Source organism: Drosophila takahashii, chromosome 2R, assembly GCF_030179915.1.
Source record: "Drosophila takahashii strain IR98-3 E-12201 chromosome 2R, DtakHiC1v2, whole genome shotgun sequence".
Lineage (NCBI taxonomy): Eukaryota > Metazoa > Arthropoda > Insecta > Diptera > Drosophilidae > Drosophila > Drosophila takahashii.
The window spans coordinates 42669513-42688890 of record NC_091679.1 but is presented as its reverse complement, the minus strand read 5'-3'; the positions used below and the strand labels follow the sequence as shown (position 1 = coordinate 42688890).

General features: G+C 45.2%; 3 protein-coding genes across 3 annotated transcripts; 1 reads left to right on the top strand and 2 right to left on the bottom strand.

Annotated features, from left to right (window-relative positions):
- The first annotated feature begins 1319 nt into the window (after nucleotides 1-1319).
- On the top strand, nucleotides 1320-5166 carry LOC108055607 (transmembrane protease serine 9-like). The gene is made up of 4 exons (XM_070212142.1): nucleotides 1320-2132; nucleotides 2739-3616; nucleotides 4032-4185; nucleotides 4252-5166. The coding sequence occupies exons 1-4, from the start codon at nucleotides 1338-1340 to the stop codon at nucleotides 5074-5076; spliced, it is 2652 nt and encodes an 883-aa protein (XP_070068243.1). The 5' UTR covers nucleotides 1320-1337; the 3' UTR covers nucleotides 5077-5166.
- Nucleotides 5167-5173: 7 nt separating this feature from the next.
- lambdaTry lies at nucleotides 5174-6102 on the bottom strand. Its single transcript, XM_017139027.3, has one exon. The coding sequence runs from the start codon at nucleotides 6100-6102 to the stop codon at nucleotides 5281-5283; it is 822 nt and encodes a 273-aa protein (XP_016994516.2). The 3' UTR covers nucleotides 5174-5280.
- Nucleotides 6103-6518: 416 nt separating this feature from the next.
- Nucleotides 6519-18384, bottom strand: sha (shavenoid). The gene is made up of 9 exons (XM_044393354.2): nucleotides 17953-18384; nucleotides 13968-14267; nucleotides 12810-12902; nucleotides 12563-12751; nucleotides 11827-11937; nucleotides 11133-11459; nucleotides 10596-11071; nucleotides 10297-10539; nucleotides 6519-10152 (listed from the first exon to the last, which is right to left on the bottom strand). The coding sequence occupies exons 2-9, from the start codon at nucleotides 14206-14208 to the stop codon at nucleotides 6913-6915; spliced, it is 4920 nt and encodes a 1639-aa protein (XP_044249289.1). The 5' UTR covers nucleotides 14209-14267; nucleotides 17953-18384; the 3' UTR covers nucleotides 6519-6912.
- Nucleotides 18385-19378: the final 994 nt, after the last annotated feature.

Genomic DNA, 19378 nt, shown 5'->3' with positions numbered 1-19378 from the left:
TTTAATGGGTGATATTGGAGTGATCTTCTAACATGTTAGTAGCATGTGATTTATTCGGATAATTTAGAAAAGTAATGATTAGTTTCAGGAACTTAAGAAACTTACATTACTGTATGTTTATGTTTGAAAATTTAATGAAATATTTGAAAAGCTTAGGACTTATGATTCTAAGTTGCATTATAGGAAGTATTTTTTAAGAGAGCTTAAAAGCATATTCTATTTAAGCTTATTATAAAGAAAAAACCCGTTTATTTTAGCTCCCGTTCTGTGCATTTTTATACCCTTGCAGAGGGTATTATGATTTCAGTCAGAAGTTTGCAACGCAGTGAAGGAGACATTTCCGACCCCATAAAGTATATATATTCTTGATCAGCATCACAAGACGAGTCGATCTAGCCATGTCCGTCTGTCCGTCTGTCCGTCCGTCTGTCCGTCTGTCCGTCTGTCCGTCTGTCCGTCTGTCCGTCTGTCCGTCTGTCCGTCTGTCCGTCCGTTTCTACGCAAACTAGTCTCTCAGTTTTAAAGCTACCGGGATGAAACTTTCGTAAAAGTCGTACTTCTATTGCAGGTAGTATATATGTCGGAACCAACCGGATCGGACAACTATATCTTATAGCTCCCATAGGAAGGATCAAAAAAAAAAACGTAAAAAAATTCTAGCTCCGGTGTTTTTTAAAATTTTACCTTCTACTCTTGGGAATATTTTTTTTTATATATTTCTGAATTTCGGTTTTTTTGTTTTTTAAATCGGATCACTATATCATATAGCTGCCATAGGAACGGTCGAAAAATTAAATGAAAATTAATGGGAAAAAAATTATATCTTTGTTGGTTTTTATTACATTCCCTTCCACTCTGGGATATGACTATTTTGAAATATTTCCGAATTTCGATTTTAATTTTTAAAAGATCGAACTACTATATCATATAGCTGTGATAGAAACGATCGAAAAATTAATGTGAAATAATAAGAAATTTAACATTTTTGCGATTTGTAAATTAATAGAATGATCTGCAAGGGTATATAAGCTTCGGCTTGCCGAAGCTAGCTTCCTTTCTTGTTTAAGTGGTAATCAAGTATTTGATTAATTTGATAAGGCTAATTGATTGGCTATCTTAGCTGGACAATGTCATTACTCTTAGTCAGCTATGGTTTTTTCAAGCTTACGACAGAACGAATTCCAGAGAATAGCTATTAGCTACTGCTCTCCTATGGCCATCTTATCGATGTTAGACCGAAAGCCATTTATTGACCCATTCGCGATATGGCCAAAGCTTCTCGTTGGTTTTTGAAAAAGGCAGAAAACTTTCGATTTAGTCACACATCGAACAACGAAATGAGTAAAGTTCTATTACGGATTTGTGCGGCACTTTTCCTGCTGGGAGTTTCTGTGGTGGCCGCTCAACCAGATGGCAGGATAGTTGGTGGTGCCGATACTACTAGTGTGCATACCAAATATGTGGTGCAGCTGCGCAGGCGCAGTTCTTCGACGAGTGCCTATGCCCAAACCTGTGGTGGCTGCATCCTGGATAACGTAACCATAGCCACCGCCGCTCATTGCGTCTACAATCGCGAGGCGGAGAACTTCCTGGTGGTGGCAGGAGACGATAGCCTGGGTGGCATGAATGGTGTGGTGGTGCGGGTGGCGAAATTGATCCCTCACGAGCTGTACAACGCCTCAACCACGGATAATGATATTGCCTTGGTGATTGTTGATCCTGCTCTGCCTTTGGAGACCTTTAGTACAATGGAAGCCATTGAAATCGCCTCGGAGAAGCCCTCGGTGGGTGCCCAGGCCACCGTCAGTGGTTGGGGTTACACCAAGGAGGCTGGCCTCTCCTCCCAACAGCTGCAGCAAGTCAAAGTTCCCGTTGTGGATTCCGCCAAGTGCCAGGAGGCCTACTACTGGCGACCCATCAGTGATGGAATGCTGTGCGCCGGCTTGGAGGAAGGCGGCAAGGATGCCTGCCAGGGAGACTCCGGAGGACCTCTGGTTGTGGCCAACAAACTGGCCGGCATCGTTTCCTGGGGCGAAGGATGTGCTCGTCCCAACTATCCCGGTGTCTATGCCAATGTGGCTTACTTCAAGGACTGGATAGCCCAGCAGCGAGCATCTAATGCAAAATTTTATAATATTGAATAAAGAAAAGTTTGAATATTTTACCCTACCGGAAACCCCCTTTCTGTATATTTTTGTGTAATGCCAATCTTTATGGTTTTGCCTTGCGAACTTGTATAATATCAAATAAACTGCGGGTATCGAATCATATAAACGCTTGGTAGTAAACAATGTTATGGGAATAACGACTATCAAGTCCAAAGTTCATGTTGCTAAAGGAGCAGTTTTTTAGAATTTAAAAACCCAAAAGAATTTAAATTCTGTATATTTTAAAAAATTTCGACTTATAATTAAAACATTTGTTTTTTTTTTAGAAAATTAGATACAATATATATCCTATTTAGTCTTTCTATATAACAGCTTTTCTTTCCATAACAGCTTTCCTAAAAGCTCTACCACATATAACTTCTTGATTTCAAATATAGCAAGTTAAATGTTTATAAAAGCCTCAAAAACCGATCCCAATCATGTTGCCCAATGTTATAGCAGACCATAAAGCGTAATCGCTGGTAGTTTCGAATGACCGTGCATATCCAGAATAAAATTTATGGTCTATATAGTCGGGGTAGACCGTTAGATAAGCCGTGCAGTTGCCGGCCAATTGGTTAGGGCCCTCAGTTCTCGATTCTGCGTGGCTTTGCAAACATGTCGCGTTCTTGGTTGCTCTGCCTTTCGGCCCTTCTCTTTGGCCTGGTGGCCTTGACGCAAGGTCTTCCGCTTCAGGAGGATCTGAAGGATCAGGATCAGGATCAGAAGGTTCCCGGCGGCCGCATTGTGGGTGGCTATGTGACCGACATCGCCCAGGTGCCCTACCAAATTTCCCTGCGCTACAAGGGCATCACCACGCCGGAGAACGCCTTTCGTCATCGCTGCGGTGGCTCGATTCTCAGCGCCACTGAAGTTCTAACAGCGGCGCACTGCATCATTGGAACGGTGGCCAGCCAGTTCAAGGTGATTGCCGGTTCCAATTACCAAACGGGTTCGGATGGCGCCATTACCAACGTCAAGGCCATCCACATGCACCAGGATTACTTCTCGGGAGCGGCCTACAACAATGATATCGCCCTTCTGGTCGTGGATCCCCCGCTGCCCCTGAACAACTTCACCATCAAGGCCATCAAGTTGGCCTCGGAACAGCCGCTAGAGGGCGCTGTTAGCAAGATTAGCGGCTGGGGAACCACTTCACCCGGCGGCTACTCCTCGAATCTTCTGCTCGCCGTCGATGTGCCGATTGTGAGCCATGAACTGTGTAATCTGGATTACGAGAACTTTGGCGATGAGACCTATTGGATCACCCCGGCCATGTTGTGCGCCGGCAAGCGAGGAGTGGGTGGTGCCGATGCCTGCCAGGGAGATTCGGGTGGTCCTCTGGTGGTGCGCGATGAGCTCCACGGCGTCGTCTCGTGGGGCAACAGCTGCGCCCTGGCCACTCATCCCGGCGTCTATGCCAATGTGGCCTATCTGAGGGAGTGGATCGATGCCATTCGGGCAGAGCTGTAATCGAATTATTTCACCATCCCAGAATATTGTAAATAAAATGGCTTTCACAGCCACGTGCCTTGGGATTTTCCAAATCTAACTGTGTTTTATTATTTTTTCCCCAGACGTAATCGGCTTAAACATTGATTAGATCAACCTTGGACAGGTGGATTGAGATTAAGTGACTTCTACGAAAAGAAATCGAAATGAAATCAAATCAATCACTTAAGCCCCAAAAGTATGCAAGGTCTTTAGACCTCAAAAAATAGTTGTTTGCTTGATTTTGGAGTGGACCAAAGTTCAGGGGAATTCTTGCCCCTTAAAAATATTTATAGAGTCATAAATATTTGACGTCCTGATAATGATCAAAATTATATGGTCATTGAACAAGAATCTCGAACATATCAATAATACATATCCTCTTTATAAAAGACAGCTACGAGCTCAAGAGCATTCTATAATATATAATATACCAAATATGATAATAATACCAATCGCCTCTGGAATGACACTATCTTGGTCGGACCCTGTGTTCCCATGCTATCACAAGTTATCTCGAGCACCGACCATTAACCTAATCGATATGGTCATTGAATGCCGCCGGCCAAGTTAAAAATTCACCATCCGTAATCAGTTCGATAGGAACCTCTAGCCCGTGCAAATCGTTTGGAAAAAGATCTCAGCCATGTGCATCCCGCTGCTGCTGCTGGCCATTGGTTGCTCCTCCATTTTATCCATCTCGGCCCAACCGCAGGGCAGGATAATCAATGGCACCACCGTGGATATAGCCCGTCATCCGTATCTAGTCTCCCTTCGCTATCGCCGGAATGAGACGGAGAGCTACAAGCACGAGTGTGCCGGAGTCATCATCTCGGAGCAGGCGTTGCTCACCAGTGCCCAGTGCTTGGATGGATTACCAGAGGGCACAAAGCTCTTGGCAGTGGCTGGGGCAAATACCCGCAATGGAACCGATGGATTCATCTACCCCGTCGCCAATTGGACCCATCATCCGAACTACGATCCCATCACAGTTGACAATGATATCGGGGTCCTCCTGCTGGACACTCCCCTGAACCTCACGCACTTTGGCATCAGCTCGATTGGCATCCGTTCGGAGCGACCGGCAGTGGGTCGCCTGGCCACCGTTGCCGGTTGGGGTTATCGGGAGGAGTGGGGTCCCTCGAGCTACAACCTGGAGCAGACTGAGGTGCCAGTGGTCAGCGCGGAGGAGTGCACCCAAATCTACGGAGCGGGTGAGGTCACCGAACGGATGATCTGTGCGGGTTTCGTGACCCAGGGAGGCAGTGATGCCTGCCAGGGAGACACCGGTGGACCGCTGGTCATCGATGGCCAACTGGTGGGTCTGGTGTCCTGGGGACGCGGTTGCGCCCGACCCAACTACCCCACCGTCTATTGCTACGTGGCCAGCTTTGCGGATTGGATCGAGGAGACCGTAGCAGCTCTGGGAGCGCAATAAACATTGGCAATCGATACGCTATCTTCAAGTGGCTACCGCCCGGATAGAGTTACCACCTAATTCAATAATAAAAAACCGTAATCAAACAAACAGTATGTACCATGTTATCATCGACTGTATTCGGTAATCTCCTTATGTAATGTATGGGGAATGGGGATACTAAAAAAGTTCGGGGTAGAGTGATTCTAGAGGATTTAAGGATTTTTACAGGAAGTCAATTTTTCCCACATCCGCGTAGGAATCAATGGTTTCTAGCAGCCACTCGCGAACATCCGGAACGGAGCAATAGACTCCGGGGTACTTCTCACGAGCACAGCCCGTTCCCCAGGACACAATGCCCAGGAGTTCGTTCTTGTAGATCAGCGGACCGCCGGAATCTCCCTGGCAGGCATCCTTGCCGCCGCCAGTGACTCCGGCACAGAGCATCCGGCTGGTCAGCATGATGGAGTAGGCGCTCTTGCACTCCGAATTCTCCACCACATTGACTTCGACCTCCTGGAGGACGTCGGAGATGGTGCCCCCCTCGCTGGTGGTTCCCCAACCGGTCACCGTGACGGTTGTATTGTGTTCCGGACGCTCCTTCGCTAAGGTAATGGGCTGCACGGCGTCGTTGTACTCAAACTCTCCATCGAGAATCAGGATAGCCGCATCGTAGTCGTTGTTCAGAGTTCGGTACTTGGGGTGAATGATGAACTCACGAACAGCCAACACCTGCTGGGGAGTATTGGGGAACCAGATGTTCGAGGAACCAGCCACTATGGTAAGGTTACCAGGACCACTCAAAGTGTTCACGCAATGGGCTGCACTAATGACCTTGTTTTTCTCATAAATAGCACCTCCACATCGGTGATTTCCATTGTACCTCATCGAGATCTGATGCGGATAGAAGGTGATGTTCGTGTCCTGTCCACCGACAATGCGTCCATCGAGCTGAGGCAACGCTGGCTCCTCTTCATTCCGGTAAAGGGGATCTGCCAGGGAGCAGCTCACTCCGAGCAACAGGAACGCAACCAAAGTCCGTGACATTTTCGAGCAACTGAAGGCAAAAGTAGCGCTATGCGTAGATTTATAGAATAGCCTTATCAACCTTGTGTAGATTGCGGTTGGATTGACCATTACGCGGTAATCTAGCGATAGTTGTCGCAATCAGCCAACAGACATGGACAATAAGCTGGCCGTAAATCTTGGTCGAAATTCTTTCTGGGCTTTTCCAATTACCCGATTTCCCTTCTTGGCCCATGACCTTGCAAATTAGTTCTAGTAAATCTATAAACCTATCATTAAGTATCTCGCTTTTACCATTCCCAATCAATTAATTGTAGTAACTTTCTCTCACTATCGCTTTCTAAGAATATTGTTGGGTATTTGATTTGCTCACCCAAAAGTAGGCTTCTACAAAAGAAGTATAACGCTCCATTATTTAATCTAACATAAGTCGATGCTTTATTACGATAACTTAACTTTAAGCCATTTACACTGGGACTAACACTAAGATTGCACATTTCCGGCCCAAGACTGCTGACATTTATCACAATACGCATCCGTCACGATACTTACGATACACGATATAATATGATGATTGATTGCACTTAGACTTCTTAGGGCTTGGGTTCGTTTCTATACCTGCACTTTGCGTATTGGATGCAGTTTCCAAGGGTTCTCCTTTCTCTAGACACTATGAATTACCAGCTAGCTTAGATCTAACAAAATTGCACCTTGTGGTTTGGCAAGAATCTCCGAGTTATTGCACTGATCCTTAGTCTTATAAATGTAAGTCTTTCGTCTGCTTTCAAATATTGCACGTCCCTAGAAACTAGTCATTAGGCGATACTTATTCTAGCTCTTTCTGATCATCTTGTAGAGCACCGAGTGCGTTTCTATGCTCTCCGCCCCGGACTCCCACATGTCCTCGGCGTTGGTCTCCTCGTCCGTTTCCGAGGATCCACAGCAGGTGCTGCGCCCACCGCGTTCATTTTCATCCGAGGAGTAGGACGACATGGTGGTCGTGCTGCCTCGCACATTTCGCTCCTGCGAATTCGTTTGGGAGTGGGAACGAGTCAGGGTCTTATCCGAATCCGCATCGCTGAGTTCGCCAGGAACGACGGCCATATTTTCCGGCGATCGACGACTGTGACCCGGCGAGACCATGTGTTCGAGGTCCTCGAATCGATTGTCATTGGGTCCGCTCTCCTCCTCGTTGTCCTCGATGGTGTCCACCCGAATAATCTGACCCCGCCCGGACATCATCTTGAAGTTGTACCGATCGTAGACATTTCGCTTGTACAGCTCCGTGGAATCTGTGCTCATGTAGCCACTGTCCAGTTGTCCGAAACGCTGTTCGTAATACGTCTGACTGCCAGGTTGTCCCATGTTGGCAGATTGAGCGGCATCCTCGATGATGGAGGCAATGGCATCGTCCTCCAGAAAGCCGGCCGCGTTTTTGCTACCATACGTGGGAGCTGGACTCTGGCTGGGACTGAATTTGTTGGCCGCCATGGTCACAAACTTTCGCCACGCGTTCTTCAGATCCTTGGCCTTCTTGGCGCGATCCTTCAGTCCGATGGCAATCTGCATGCCAGCCGTCAGCTGGGCCTGTTCGATCTCACAGCGGTAGACGGTTTGAACGTTACCACCGGAAGAAGGAGAGCTTCCCGAGCTGCTAGCCGCCCTTTGGGGATAGGCAATACCCACGGGCACTCCGGCATTCCGATACATCTCCTTGGTTCGCTCGGAGAGATGACCGCTGCTCCGATTGGAACGGGAGCTTATGGACAACGCATCGAACTGGGTGAGATCCACCTCCTTCACGTTCTTATTGAAATCCGGCTCGGGGGCCACGTCCTTTGGTGAATCACCACCACCTTTCGAGGCCTCCTCCCGCTGACTCTTCCTTCGATTGAGATACTTGGTTAGACTGTAGTCGTTGCGCAGACTGTTGATCTTCTTGTTGTACAAACCATCGTAGTCTTCTTCCTGGCTTCCACTGGTTTTACCACTGAGTTTGGTTGCCTTGGAGGCCTTGGAACCCTTGGTGTGAGTTCTCTCCTCCGTGGTGGCCGATATAGCACTGGACATGGTGTTGTTGCAGGAGTTCTCGAATTCCGAGACCCCGGTGACTTCTGTGATTTCACTGTGCAGACTGTAGGCATCTTCTTCCTGGGCCGCCTGATGATGATCCGATGACGGTCCGTTTGGAGGAGGCGGTGGCAGTGGTCGCTTACTTTGCTGCAACGGTGGACAGTAATGCTGATTGGCCTTGGGTCGAAGTGGCGGAGGTGGTTTATCCGCCGCTTTGGGTGATGAAATCGTGATGGTGGTCTTGTTCACCTTGGTGATGTCCACCACCGAGTGGGTGGGTGAGGTCTCCATGAGACGCTGGCGTCGCGAGTGTTTGGCCTCTAGGGTAAGAATCCTACCCTCCTCCTCTGGAGTCGGTGGCACCTTCTTCTCGAACTTGCTGTTCTCCTGGGCAATCAATAGAGGTGACTCGTAGATCTCTCGCAAGTTGCGAAATGAGTTACTCGAGCGCAGGATGAAGGAGGCAGTCCTCGGTTTGATGGCCTGACTGGGAGCAGGACTCAATTGCCGACTCAAATCAGGCAAGGAGTTTATCTGATTAAAGTCCGAATCCATTTGCTTGTGGCCATCCCAAGCGGAAATGTCGCAGAAGCTCTGCTTCTTGGGCTTGCGATCCAGGGTATCCGGTTCGAATTGATCGCTGTCGGTGCGCTCCAAATCCGAGGGCGGTTCGTGCTCCACCTCGATGGTCATGCTGCCCCGAAAGGGAGTGTCGTACTTGATGCGAGCCGCCGCCTCCTTTTGCCTCTGCTGCTGATGCTGGCCAGGATGCGGATGGTGGTGCTTCGCTGCCAGACGCTTCTTCATCTCGCCCTCCTTGCGAAATCCGTCCATTCGATCGTACACCGTGTGACTGATCTCCATCTCCTCCTCGAGCGGCAGGGCGGTACTCAGGCTGGGACTCAGTTGGGAGCTCACATCGGAGGAGGGTGAACTGGAGGAGTGGGAGCTCTTGCGCTTGCTCGGCTCCAGCCGCTCCAGACTATCCGTCTCGTAGTCCACGATCAGATATTGCGGTGACTTCCTGCGGTAGATGGGAGAATCGGGTTGGAACTGTTTCAGGGATTTCCTGCTGAGGGAACTGTAATCCGGAGTGGGCACCGATGGAATGCTGCTCTGAGTGCTGCTATATATATCCTTGATTCGCTTCTCAATGGTGCTATCATAGTCGGGTGTTGGTATATGCGCTGCATACTCTCGTTTCAGGGAATCATAGATCACCTCCGCCGGCTTCATGTTCCTCAGCATATTGTAGTGCTGCCGATCGAAGGAGGTGAGCGAGGTGGGTGTCGAATTGGCGGCGGCGAACTGATCCAGGACCTCACTGCGCTTCCTCAGCGACTTGGAGCGACTGGAGGCACTGCGCAACGAGGCCGCCGGTGAGTCGGCCAGCATGAACTTGGGATTATTATAGATCTCCCCGCCCGTCTCGGCGAATCCATAGACATTGGCGGCCACCGAGAAGGAGGAGAAGCCCTCGTAGTTGGATCCTAAGGGTGCTTTCCGTTTAGGCGACTGTTCCGGGCTGTTTTTGCCAGGACTTCGACTACAAGGAGATACTGCTGGTGGGGAGGATTTTCCTTCCTCTGTTTTCGATTTCTGCATTGGCGGCGGCGGAGGTTTCTCCTTGGGTGCAGTTATCTCCCTTCTCAGGGATCCTTTGTTCGGAGATCCGGAAGCCTTCTTGGTCGTCGTCGTCGTCGGTGGAGGAGCAGCTGGTCTGTCGAGGGTCTTTTGAGCGGGCGTAGCATCGGAATTGGGAACACTTTGCAGCCACTGCTCGATGCTATTGCGCTTGTCACCCATTCCCTTGGTGGCCAAACTCTGTTGCAACGGAATGTTGAACATGGTGGGTGAACTGGAACTCGAATCCGGCTGCAGCTCCTCGGGAATTATGTTCAGCGAGGGTTGATATCGCTTCGAGGCCATCTTGTACTTGGCAATGGCGATCACCTCGCGGATCTTCTGCAGAAACTCAATGGCAGCTTGAGGCGGTTCCTAAAAAAAAGAAAAAAAAAGAAAAATAAAAAAAAAATAAAAAAATATTGCAATTTAAATATTGATATATTAAATTTAACAATTGTATTTTATTTTTAGATTTTTATGAAATTAATATTGAATAGTTAGATAATCTCAACTTACCGCCAGTAAATGGGGCTCGAAATAAGCCGGATTAAAGTAGAGCTTCTTTCGCACATTCCCACTGACCATGGCACGCAGGTTCTCCAGCTTTTCCTCGGTCATGAGTTCATCAATTACTGCCACATTTTCAGCGGGCAGACACTCGTTATCCTCCAGAAAGTCATTCACATCCAGAGCGGCATTATCGGTTCCACCCGCTGGTTTTGGTGACTTGCTTAGCTGTGGATGCACCAGCACAGATGTCTGTAAGGTATTCCCTTTTAGTATTCTTAACTTTCCAAATTAATAAATCAACTTACCTTGATCTTCTCCTCCATTTCGCACTCAGAATTGGAGTTTGAAATATCGCTGGCAAAGCCGGAATTGTGTTCCCTTTCGGTTAGCTGCGGGAAATGTTGCAGCAGGGGATTATTTTTCACAATACCCATATCCTCCTTGAGACTCCCGATACTGGTTCGTGTATTGGATTCATTTCCATTGCCCAAACCCATGCTATTCGAGGAGTATATACTTCCCACTCGGCTAAAGGGCGCTCCATAGGTCACTTGATCGTTCTTGGGGTAATTAATGTCGTTCGTTAGGTTATCCAGTGAGTGACGAGAATTGTGTCGTTTTCGCTTCTTCATGTAGAGATATAAAAAGACTGAGGCCACATAGATGAGACCCAAGAGCAGACTGCATATACCAATGACCACATACTCCCGCATGGTCATGCCATCCGAAGTGGAGGCCAAAGTTGTGGAGTTGGCCGGTTGAAAGAAGACCTCGGGGACGTCTAATAAGAGATTTAGGGATTTAAGTAATTAATTTTGGGTTTTTTCTTCTAGCAAACTCACTATGCGCATATTTCACGGGACTTCCATTCACCCGGAAGGCCACACAGGGCGAATGAACATTTCGGGGCGGCATGAGTGGTTCGCCCTTGATATGACTACTGGCATTCATGGCCACCGTCATGTCCCTGCACACCAGATGCACCACAATCAGGCGACCCTGCATCTTCTGCCGAAGATCAGCCTCTCCCAGCCACAAAAGGAAGCTGCGTCCCTCATCGCGGAACATGCGAAACGGATAGTCGGTGTCTATGGGATTACGCAGATCCGACCAGCCATTGGAACCCAGATACTGGGCGCCGGTTACAGCGCAAACGGGTGTGTGAATGCCTATTAAAGAAAAGATTTAGAAAAGTCTTAGGAAATATTTAAAATACATTTAATACAAATAAAACAAAGAAGAAAAAATCTCTTTTCAAAAGTCTCAAAGTCTTTCACAAATTAAAATAATAAAAACACTGACAAATTAATAAAATGTCTATATTTATTAAAACTAATGATTAAAAACCGGTACATCATTTTCTTCTTTTTATAGTTTATTATGGAAAATAATACTCTTTAAAATATGGATTGTCAACAAATCCTAAAAAATTAAATGCCATAAACATTTATGAAACCAGTTTCCTTAAAACTAGTAAGCTCCCAACTACTTCCACATATTTTGTATGTTACTTATAATTTAAAATAGACCACTTACTGGCAAAGCTGATCTCCCTGCTGGGATAGATGATCTGACCCTTGAGCGGCAGGAAGACAAAGGGAATCTTTTCCGAGGAGGAACCGCTCACGAAGGGCGACAGGGAGCACTCTGTAACAATGGTTGGAGAAATGGGAAACGATTAGGTGGTTTTTGTTTCGAGGTGGTGGGAAAGTACGTTCAAAATGACTGCGATAACGATCGACGCTTATCAATTACGAGTCGGGGGGAATATCGGTAGTGAAACCACTACATATTTGCCACTGTTGTTTTTCCGGCCAGCCCAGCTCTTACTTTCGGTCCAACTTTGGGGTCCGATTCCGATTCCGATGCCAATTCCGATTCGGATTCCAAGCTTGAGTGTTAGACCCCCAAATGGCAGGCAGTACGAGATTGTTTATGTTGGCAGACGACGGCGAAAGTTTCCTTTCATTCATTAGCAGCGGGGAAACAAGCGATTTGTTCAATAATAATAACATTTTTTCCCTCTTTGCGTCACGTTTCGTTTTCATTCTGCAGCCCTGCACAATTTCATTTGCTGTTATTACAGCATTTCTTTCTTCTTCGTTATTTTTTTCTTGAGTTGGGCAACCATTGTGCTTGGTATATGACAAAACAATGGATGGATTGGATAGTGTCTCACATGTGGGAGCGACTCCCACCGCCTCGAAATGGAGCACACAATTCGGGCCTCGAAATTAGTTGAGGGCTTCCGCAATGCAAAAAACATACTTACCATGAATGTCGTCCACGCAGATGCCCAGATCCTCGCGATAGGCCCTCTGATAGGGAAGACATCGGCAGGTGCATCCGGTTTCCAGGCCACCGGAATCGTGATTCTCGCGACCCTTCTGCATCTTGAGGCGGCGCGTGAGGAGCTCCATTTGACCGCCGGCCAAAGACGAGGTCGCCGGATTGAGTCCATCTATGGATTGGGATTATGACAGCCTCGCATATTAACCATCTGCTAATCTTCTGCTTACCGTTGCTTTGACCATCGCTCGAAAGACGCACCAGCGATGCTGTGCCGCTCGAGAGTCCGATGCAGGTGTCCGCATTGCAGGCGCTGCTCAAACCTGCGGACAGAGAAGACATTAAGATGGATTGAGTCGGGACTTCACAACACATCTTCAGCCGATTGACGGCTAATCAGACGGGCTGGACCAAACCGGACCAAAGCCTTACTGGCGAAATTAATGCTGCTGTCAGCGGATCAGCCACGAAAAAAAAACCACCGCATCATCATGCAGCCGAAGATGCCACATGCCAAGGCAACTCTTCGATGACAGTGACATTGGCGAGGGGTTTTACGAAAAAAGGCAGTTCTTTGTTAATTTATCTAAAAAGGTAAAGCTAACAGTCTAAAAATGCATTGAGGAAGACTCTAAAATGCTGTCAATTTGCCAAAATTGTTTGTGAAAACATAGATATTTAAATTTAAGTAACAAATCAATCAAGTTTATTAACAAATCAATAAAAAAAATAGATGTGAAGGTCTTAAATCCAAAATATAAAATAAATATTTATTGTCAATAAAGATCATTTAATAATTTTATCATCAACAAGAAAAATTTTTTTTCAGACGATCTTTATACTGTTTATCTTCATGAATTAGTTTAATTTTTACAACGCATTTATTTTGGATTTCCCTAAAAAATTTAAGAATATACCAAATAAATAAAATAATTGCCTTGTAAAATACATTTTAAAATATAGTTTAAGTTCGGAACATTTACATTTACTTTAATGTGAATTTCTAGTCAATAAATTGTAGAACACAATTCCCCTTACTCGCATTGTATTCCACCTGCACATAGGTTTATTTTATTTTCTACTTTACTAAAACTGAAAGACATTAACATCCTCATAAAATAAATTTTACAAATATATTTAAAGCACAGACATGTAATGACATTGATTTTGGGGGTGTCTTTAATGGGGCTTTCTAGCAAATTCGTATTCCACCTACACAGCAGTTTACTTTCTTTTAGCTTCACTCAAATTTAAAGTCATTAATTAGCTAATAAAATAAATTTAGGAATAGATTTAATGGCGTTATTTACGGGGGTGACTTTAATGGGAGCTTCTATCAGCTCTTTCTAATTTAATTCCACCTGTTTCCAAGTGTAGAAATAACTCACCGCTCGTGTGGAAGGTATCGCCGTCGTGCTGTCGTGTCAGATTGACGAGCTGCCCGTTGGTCTGCTGCAGTTCCTCCAGCAGCAGGCTGGCCGGCATCAGGGGATCCTCGGCGCGATCTTCTTCGTGGGGATAGTGGTGGCCCCTCACCCGCGGATGGGTGGGCGGCGAGGGCGTGGCAGGCGGCGGGAGGGCGGCGATGAAGGTGAGCAGAAGGAGCAGCGGTAAGGATTGGAGCCGCATCTTAACAGCAACATAGCTGGATGGAACGCACTCTGGGGGATTATACGGTGCAGCTGCAACTGAATGGGAAGAGAGGTGGAAAGAAACACAACCGCTAATTAATTAAAAAGAAGTCCAAAAACGAAACCAGCTAGTATTGCGAGTTGACATTCTTTGGGGCCCCGCGCGGTTAATGAGGCAGAAATTGTTTAGTCCGTTTTGCTGGAAATGGAGCAACATCTACATCCAGTTGGTGCTAGTTTGCCGGCGGCTAACGGACAACATTTAAACAAATGTTGCAATTAAAACTCGTTCTGGCGGCAAGTGTATACTTATTGGTTAGTTGGGACAAGGTGGAGAGCTGGCATAATGCTGCACTGGATCAAGTGCGTCGCAGTGGGAAAACTGTATAGCTGCGTTTACCGTTACCGAAAGAAAAGCCCGCTGCCGCTGTTGCACTTGGCTTAGAACACCCCGTTTATACCGCTAATCAGTTGCACTTTAGCAGCTGCTTTCGGCCAGGCCAATTTACATAAATATTTCACACACACAGCGCGAAGCAGCGAACAGCAAAGGCAGCACAGAAAAATTATTGGGGACTCCTAACTGTTCATATCTACGAGTTCTACTGATCTCAGAAGTGTGTGTCTGGTTTTTTTGGTGCTTTGGCTCTTCAAAAGAAGAACAAAAGAGACGGTTGCGTAGAGGTAGAGGTATATTATCTGGAGCCATAATGTGCGCGCGAATGAATGAGAGAAGAAAGCGATAAAAAGCAACAGTTGCGGCCTAATTTGAAAGTAAAATTTCTTTACAAAACGCAGTAGAACACAAAAAACACACTAAGTTCGGTGCCTAAGTCTTTTGATTGACCAGTCACCAGCGCTACGATCATAATCACCATCCATCTACATCGGAATCCACCAGCTTAGCCAACTCCGTCGCCATCTCCATCTATCACTCGACTTGCTGTACAGTTATGGCATTTAAAAATAAACAACACACAAATAACAATATCATTTCTATTATTTCTCTTTCTTTTCGATTTGTTTACGACTTTGCCTTAGTTATACGGTTTTGGTTTGATTTTAGGTTGTCTAGTTTTCGGTTTGTCTGCATTTTCGAAACGAATTTAATGGCAGTAATGACCTGCTTTTTCGGTTTTCCAACTGCAACATCAGCAAGAGTCACAAGAGCAATAATAATACCAACTGAAACTGATGCGATTTTGATGATGCTGGGAAAAATACAATAAAGAAGAAGAGGAGGAAAACTTTTGCTGGTTCTGAGATCTGTTATATATATATGCGAATGTACAGTTCGTAGTACATACTAAAATGTAGTCTCTAGTTTGTATCTCCATGGGGCACCTGCGCCTGGGTCTTGACTCTTGCGCACTCGACTAAACTCAATTAACAGGTAATTGAACCCAACTGCATAAATTAGCCATATTCCATCTATTCCATCTCATTTCAGCCCATTGCAGCCCATCATCCGCCGCCATGTACGCGATCATTAATTATTGGGCAACACGAAAGAGCGTGTGCGCATTGTTCTAAGTCTATGCATAAATTTAAGCATAATAAACAAGCCAGGAATCAGCCTGATCGACCTAGGAAATACCCCAGGAAATTCTGGGTTTGACCAACGGAGCGTTAACTGAACATCGGAATAGGGTGTGCTGATAAAAGAACTGGGATTGGTATATAAAAAATGTATTATACTTGGTAATGATAAAGGATCTTCATTGGAACTCTCTATTATTTCATAATAATAAAAAAATGTAAAATACTGTAGTAAAACTTTAATAAGTATTGAAGTTACAATTGTATAAGCATTAAATCAAAGAAATCTAGTTCCTTAAAGTTTAAATGTTTAGTTTATAGGTACTTTTGTTTAACTAAAACGTTACATAAAAATCAAACCATCTTTAAATAAATCAATGCTTCCTGTATAAAACTCATATCTCAAAGCTAAATCGCAAAATTTTGAAATATTTTCCACCAACTAATGATTTTTAAATTTGCCACATTAAAAACACACATTTATTTGTCTTTTTAACCGCTGTTAGGTTAAATATAGCCTTTTAAAAAGCTTCATTACTAAGGCATCGAAACGATTAAACTTCTTTCTCCACTCAGACTGCTGTGCTTTCTAATGTGGTATAAAAATAACTTTCAATTTGTGGAAATGATCATTATTATACCCGTTACTCGTAGAGTAAAAGGGTATACTAGATTCGTGCAAAAGTATGTAACAGCTAGAAGGAAGCGTTTCCGACCCCATAAAGTATATATATTCTTGATCAGGGTCACTAGCCGAGTCGATCTAGCCATGTCCGTCTGTCCGTCTGTCTGTCTGTCTGTCTGTCTGTCTGTCTGTCTGTCTGTCTGTCCGTCTGTATGAACGCTGAGATCTCAGAAACTACAAAAGCTAGAAGGTTGAGATTTCCCACACATATTCTTTGGCATCCTACGCAGCGCAAGTTTATTTTAGCCGAGCGCCACGCCCCCTCTAACGCCCACAATCGCCCACTAACGATTTTAAAATGGGTCCTGCGCCCACATCTTTAAAGATTTCCGAGAAGTATAAATGCAATTTTGTTGTGTATATTTATACCTATCGAAATGTAGAAGACATTTTCAAATCGGACCATTCATTAAAAAGTTATACGCAATCAAAAATTATATATCTATCTCCCTCGCACTCCCTTTAGCTGAGTTACGATTATTAGTCGGGACACCAACCCGACACAACGTTCGCACTCCCTTTAGCTGAGTGACGGGTATTAGATAGTCGGGACAACAACCCGACTATAGCGTTCTCTCTTGTTTTTTGATTTTGTTGGTACTAAAGAGAACTATATTTTCTAATATGGTATAAAAATAACTTTCAATTTGTGTAAATGATCATTATGATTGATTTTTTGTACTAAAGAGATATACATGAACTATAAAAATAACTTTCAATTTGTATAAGTGATCAGTACGATTGATATTTTTAGTAAAGAAAAACCATAATTTCAGTTCCTACTAGTTCAGCATGCCCCTAAAACCTTTCTAAGGGGTACTGGAAAAATTACCACAACGCATTCTAACCTGGCCATTGCAATTCACATGAACATGCAGCGACCATGGAGTTGGCTCTGGCTTTAGCTGCATCTCTGGGCACCAGATGATGGGCCCATTGTCTGGCCGGAGCAGCAGTAGCAGTGCTACACTTCCGAGTGCAGTCGACGTCACACTCGGCGTACTTTTAACACTTAGAACACGCCAACTCTGGAGCTGGAAGCTCTGTAGCTGGAACATCCCATCCCATATCCCATCATCCCGGCATAATAACAAATTTCAAATTTATTCCGCTGCTATTTTTATTTTTATAAGTCCATTGTGTGGCCACTGGCCAGCCAGAGGAGCGCATCATTTGCTCGCCGCCTTAATGTGCTTTAATATGTACTTAGGCGCGCCAACTTAGGGCCAAGTTAGCTGGCTTGGCCAACGGTTTCGGCCAGTTGTTAAAACCGAATTACGGCAGTGCAATGGCCGGTGTTTTGGTTTGGTTTTGGTTTTTTTTTTCCAGCAAATTACTTTCTCCCCAAAAAAAAACCAAAAAAAGTTTTTCAATTTGGGAGAGTGCCCATCCGCATGCCCAGTGACCTAAACTCAATTGGCAATGGTCTGATTAACCCGAGCCAAGGGCGAAGAAACAAGCCCTTTTCCCGGCCCACAAAAATCTAGATTTTAATTTATTTTTTTTTGGTTTACTCACAGCAGAGCCCGATTTTCAGTTGCTGAATAAATTAACACCTTCGGCCGTTAATTTTCCTAGACAAGTTGGGTTGCACTAAGGATTTGCCTTTCGCACATAAACTTAAGCGGTTTCTTTTTTCGCTTGCGACTTTAACTTGGTTAACTTCACTTTGCATCTGCTGGCATTTTCACACATTTCTTTGGCAGCATTTCTTGCACGTTTTTCAGCATTTTTGAAACATCTTCATCTCGTGATAAAGCACAAACACACACAGAAAACCGAAAACAACACACGCGTTGAGTGTTATTGTTTTTAGAAAATTCGCTTCGTTTCGTTTCGGTTTCTTTTGTTTTTTAGCCGCAAAGAAAGCGAAGACAGCGGCGGCTTTTCTTCTTCGGGGGGATTTTCTTTTTATTTTCCTCGAACCGCTGAGACGTCTATCAAGGTCGCCGTCGGTGGAGCGACTGCCGCAGCAATCGCGGCTCAGAAGAAACCAAAGCCAAAGCTAAAAGCCCAAAGAAAATATATCTGGAGAGTGGTACGCTCTTAAACGAGTTTTCTTTTCCACTCCACGCTCTTATATCTCGAAAGTATAAGTTCGGTTCGTGTGTGTTTTGACAAATTGTACAACCAAACAACCGCACTAACCGTGTGTTGTGATGTGTGAAGGCGAAGATCTCTAACTACAGACTAATTAACGCAGACTGGGACAGGTTCTGCATCGCTCATACGCCGTGTGGTCGGTCGGTCGGCGGTAGAAATGACAGGAATCCCCAGTACCGTTCCGAAAGATTCCGAAAGATTCACGCTCCAGTTTGATAAAAGCTGCGGACCAAGAAAAAAGACGTCATTTGTCATTGGTTCAACTCAATTTATGACAATTTACTCGCTTTAGTTAGGCTCGAGTGCAGCTGTGGATCTGAAGATCTACCATCTCAAGAGCTAAAGATCCGCAGATCCACGATCCCAAGAACAAGTGAAAACTTTCGAAAAACGCTCCACGGCAGGTGGAGTTATGGGGCTGCCTCGAATTACACAGCCAATCTGTTTGACATAAGCGAGTTATAACATATATAGTAAGGCGGTCGGGGCAGCAAGCCAAAAAGACAATTACCGCAAACTGGTTTCAATTAAAAACAGTTAAGCAGTGGCACACAAAAAAACATATAGAAATATATATAGAAATATTGGCATCTCCTTTTGCCGGCGCTGCGTACGTGCAATTTCCCAGTTTCCCAGTCGGCAAAGCTACAGAGTCTTCAGTATGCAGTCTTCACAGTCTTCAGTCTACAGTCTTCTCTCTTCGTCTTTATTCCCATCTCGTCTGGCCAATAATTATACTTTAGTTGGCGACGCGGCTGCAACTATTTGCTTTGGCTGCATTTACAGTTTTGGCTTTTTTACCCGCTAAACTTGCCGCCCGTCATTTAGAAAGTTTTTAAGT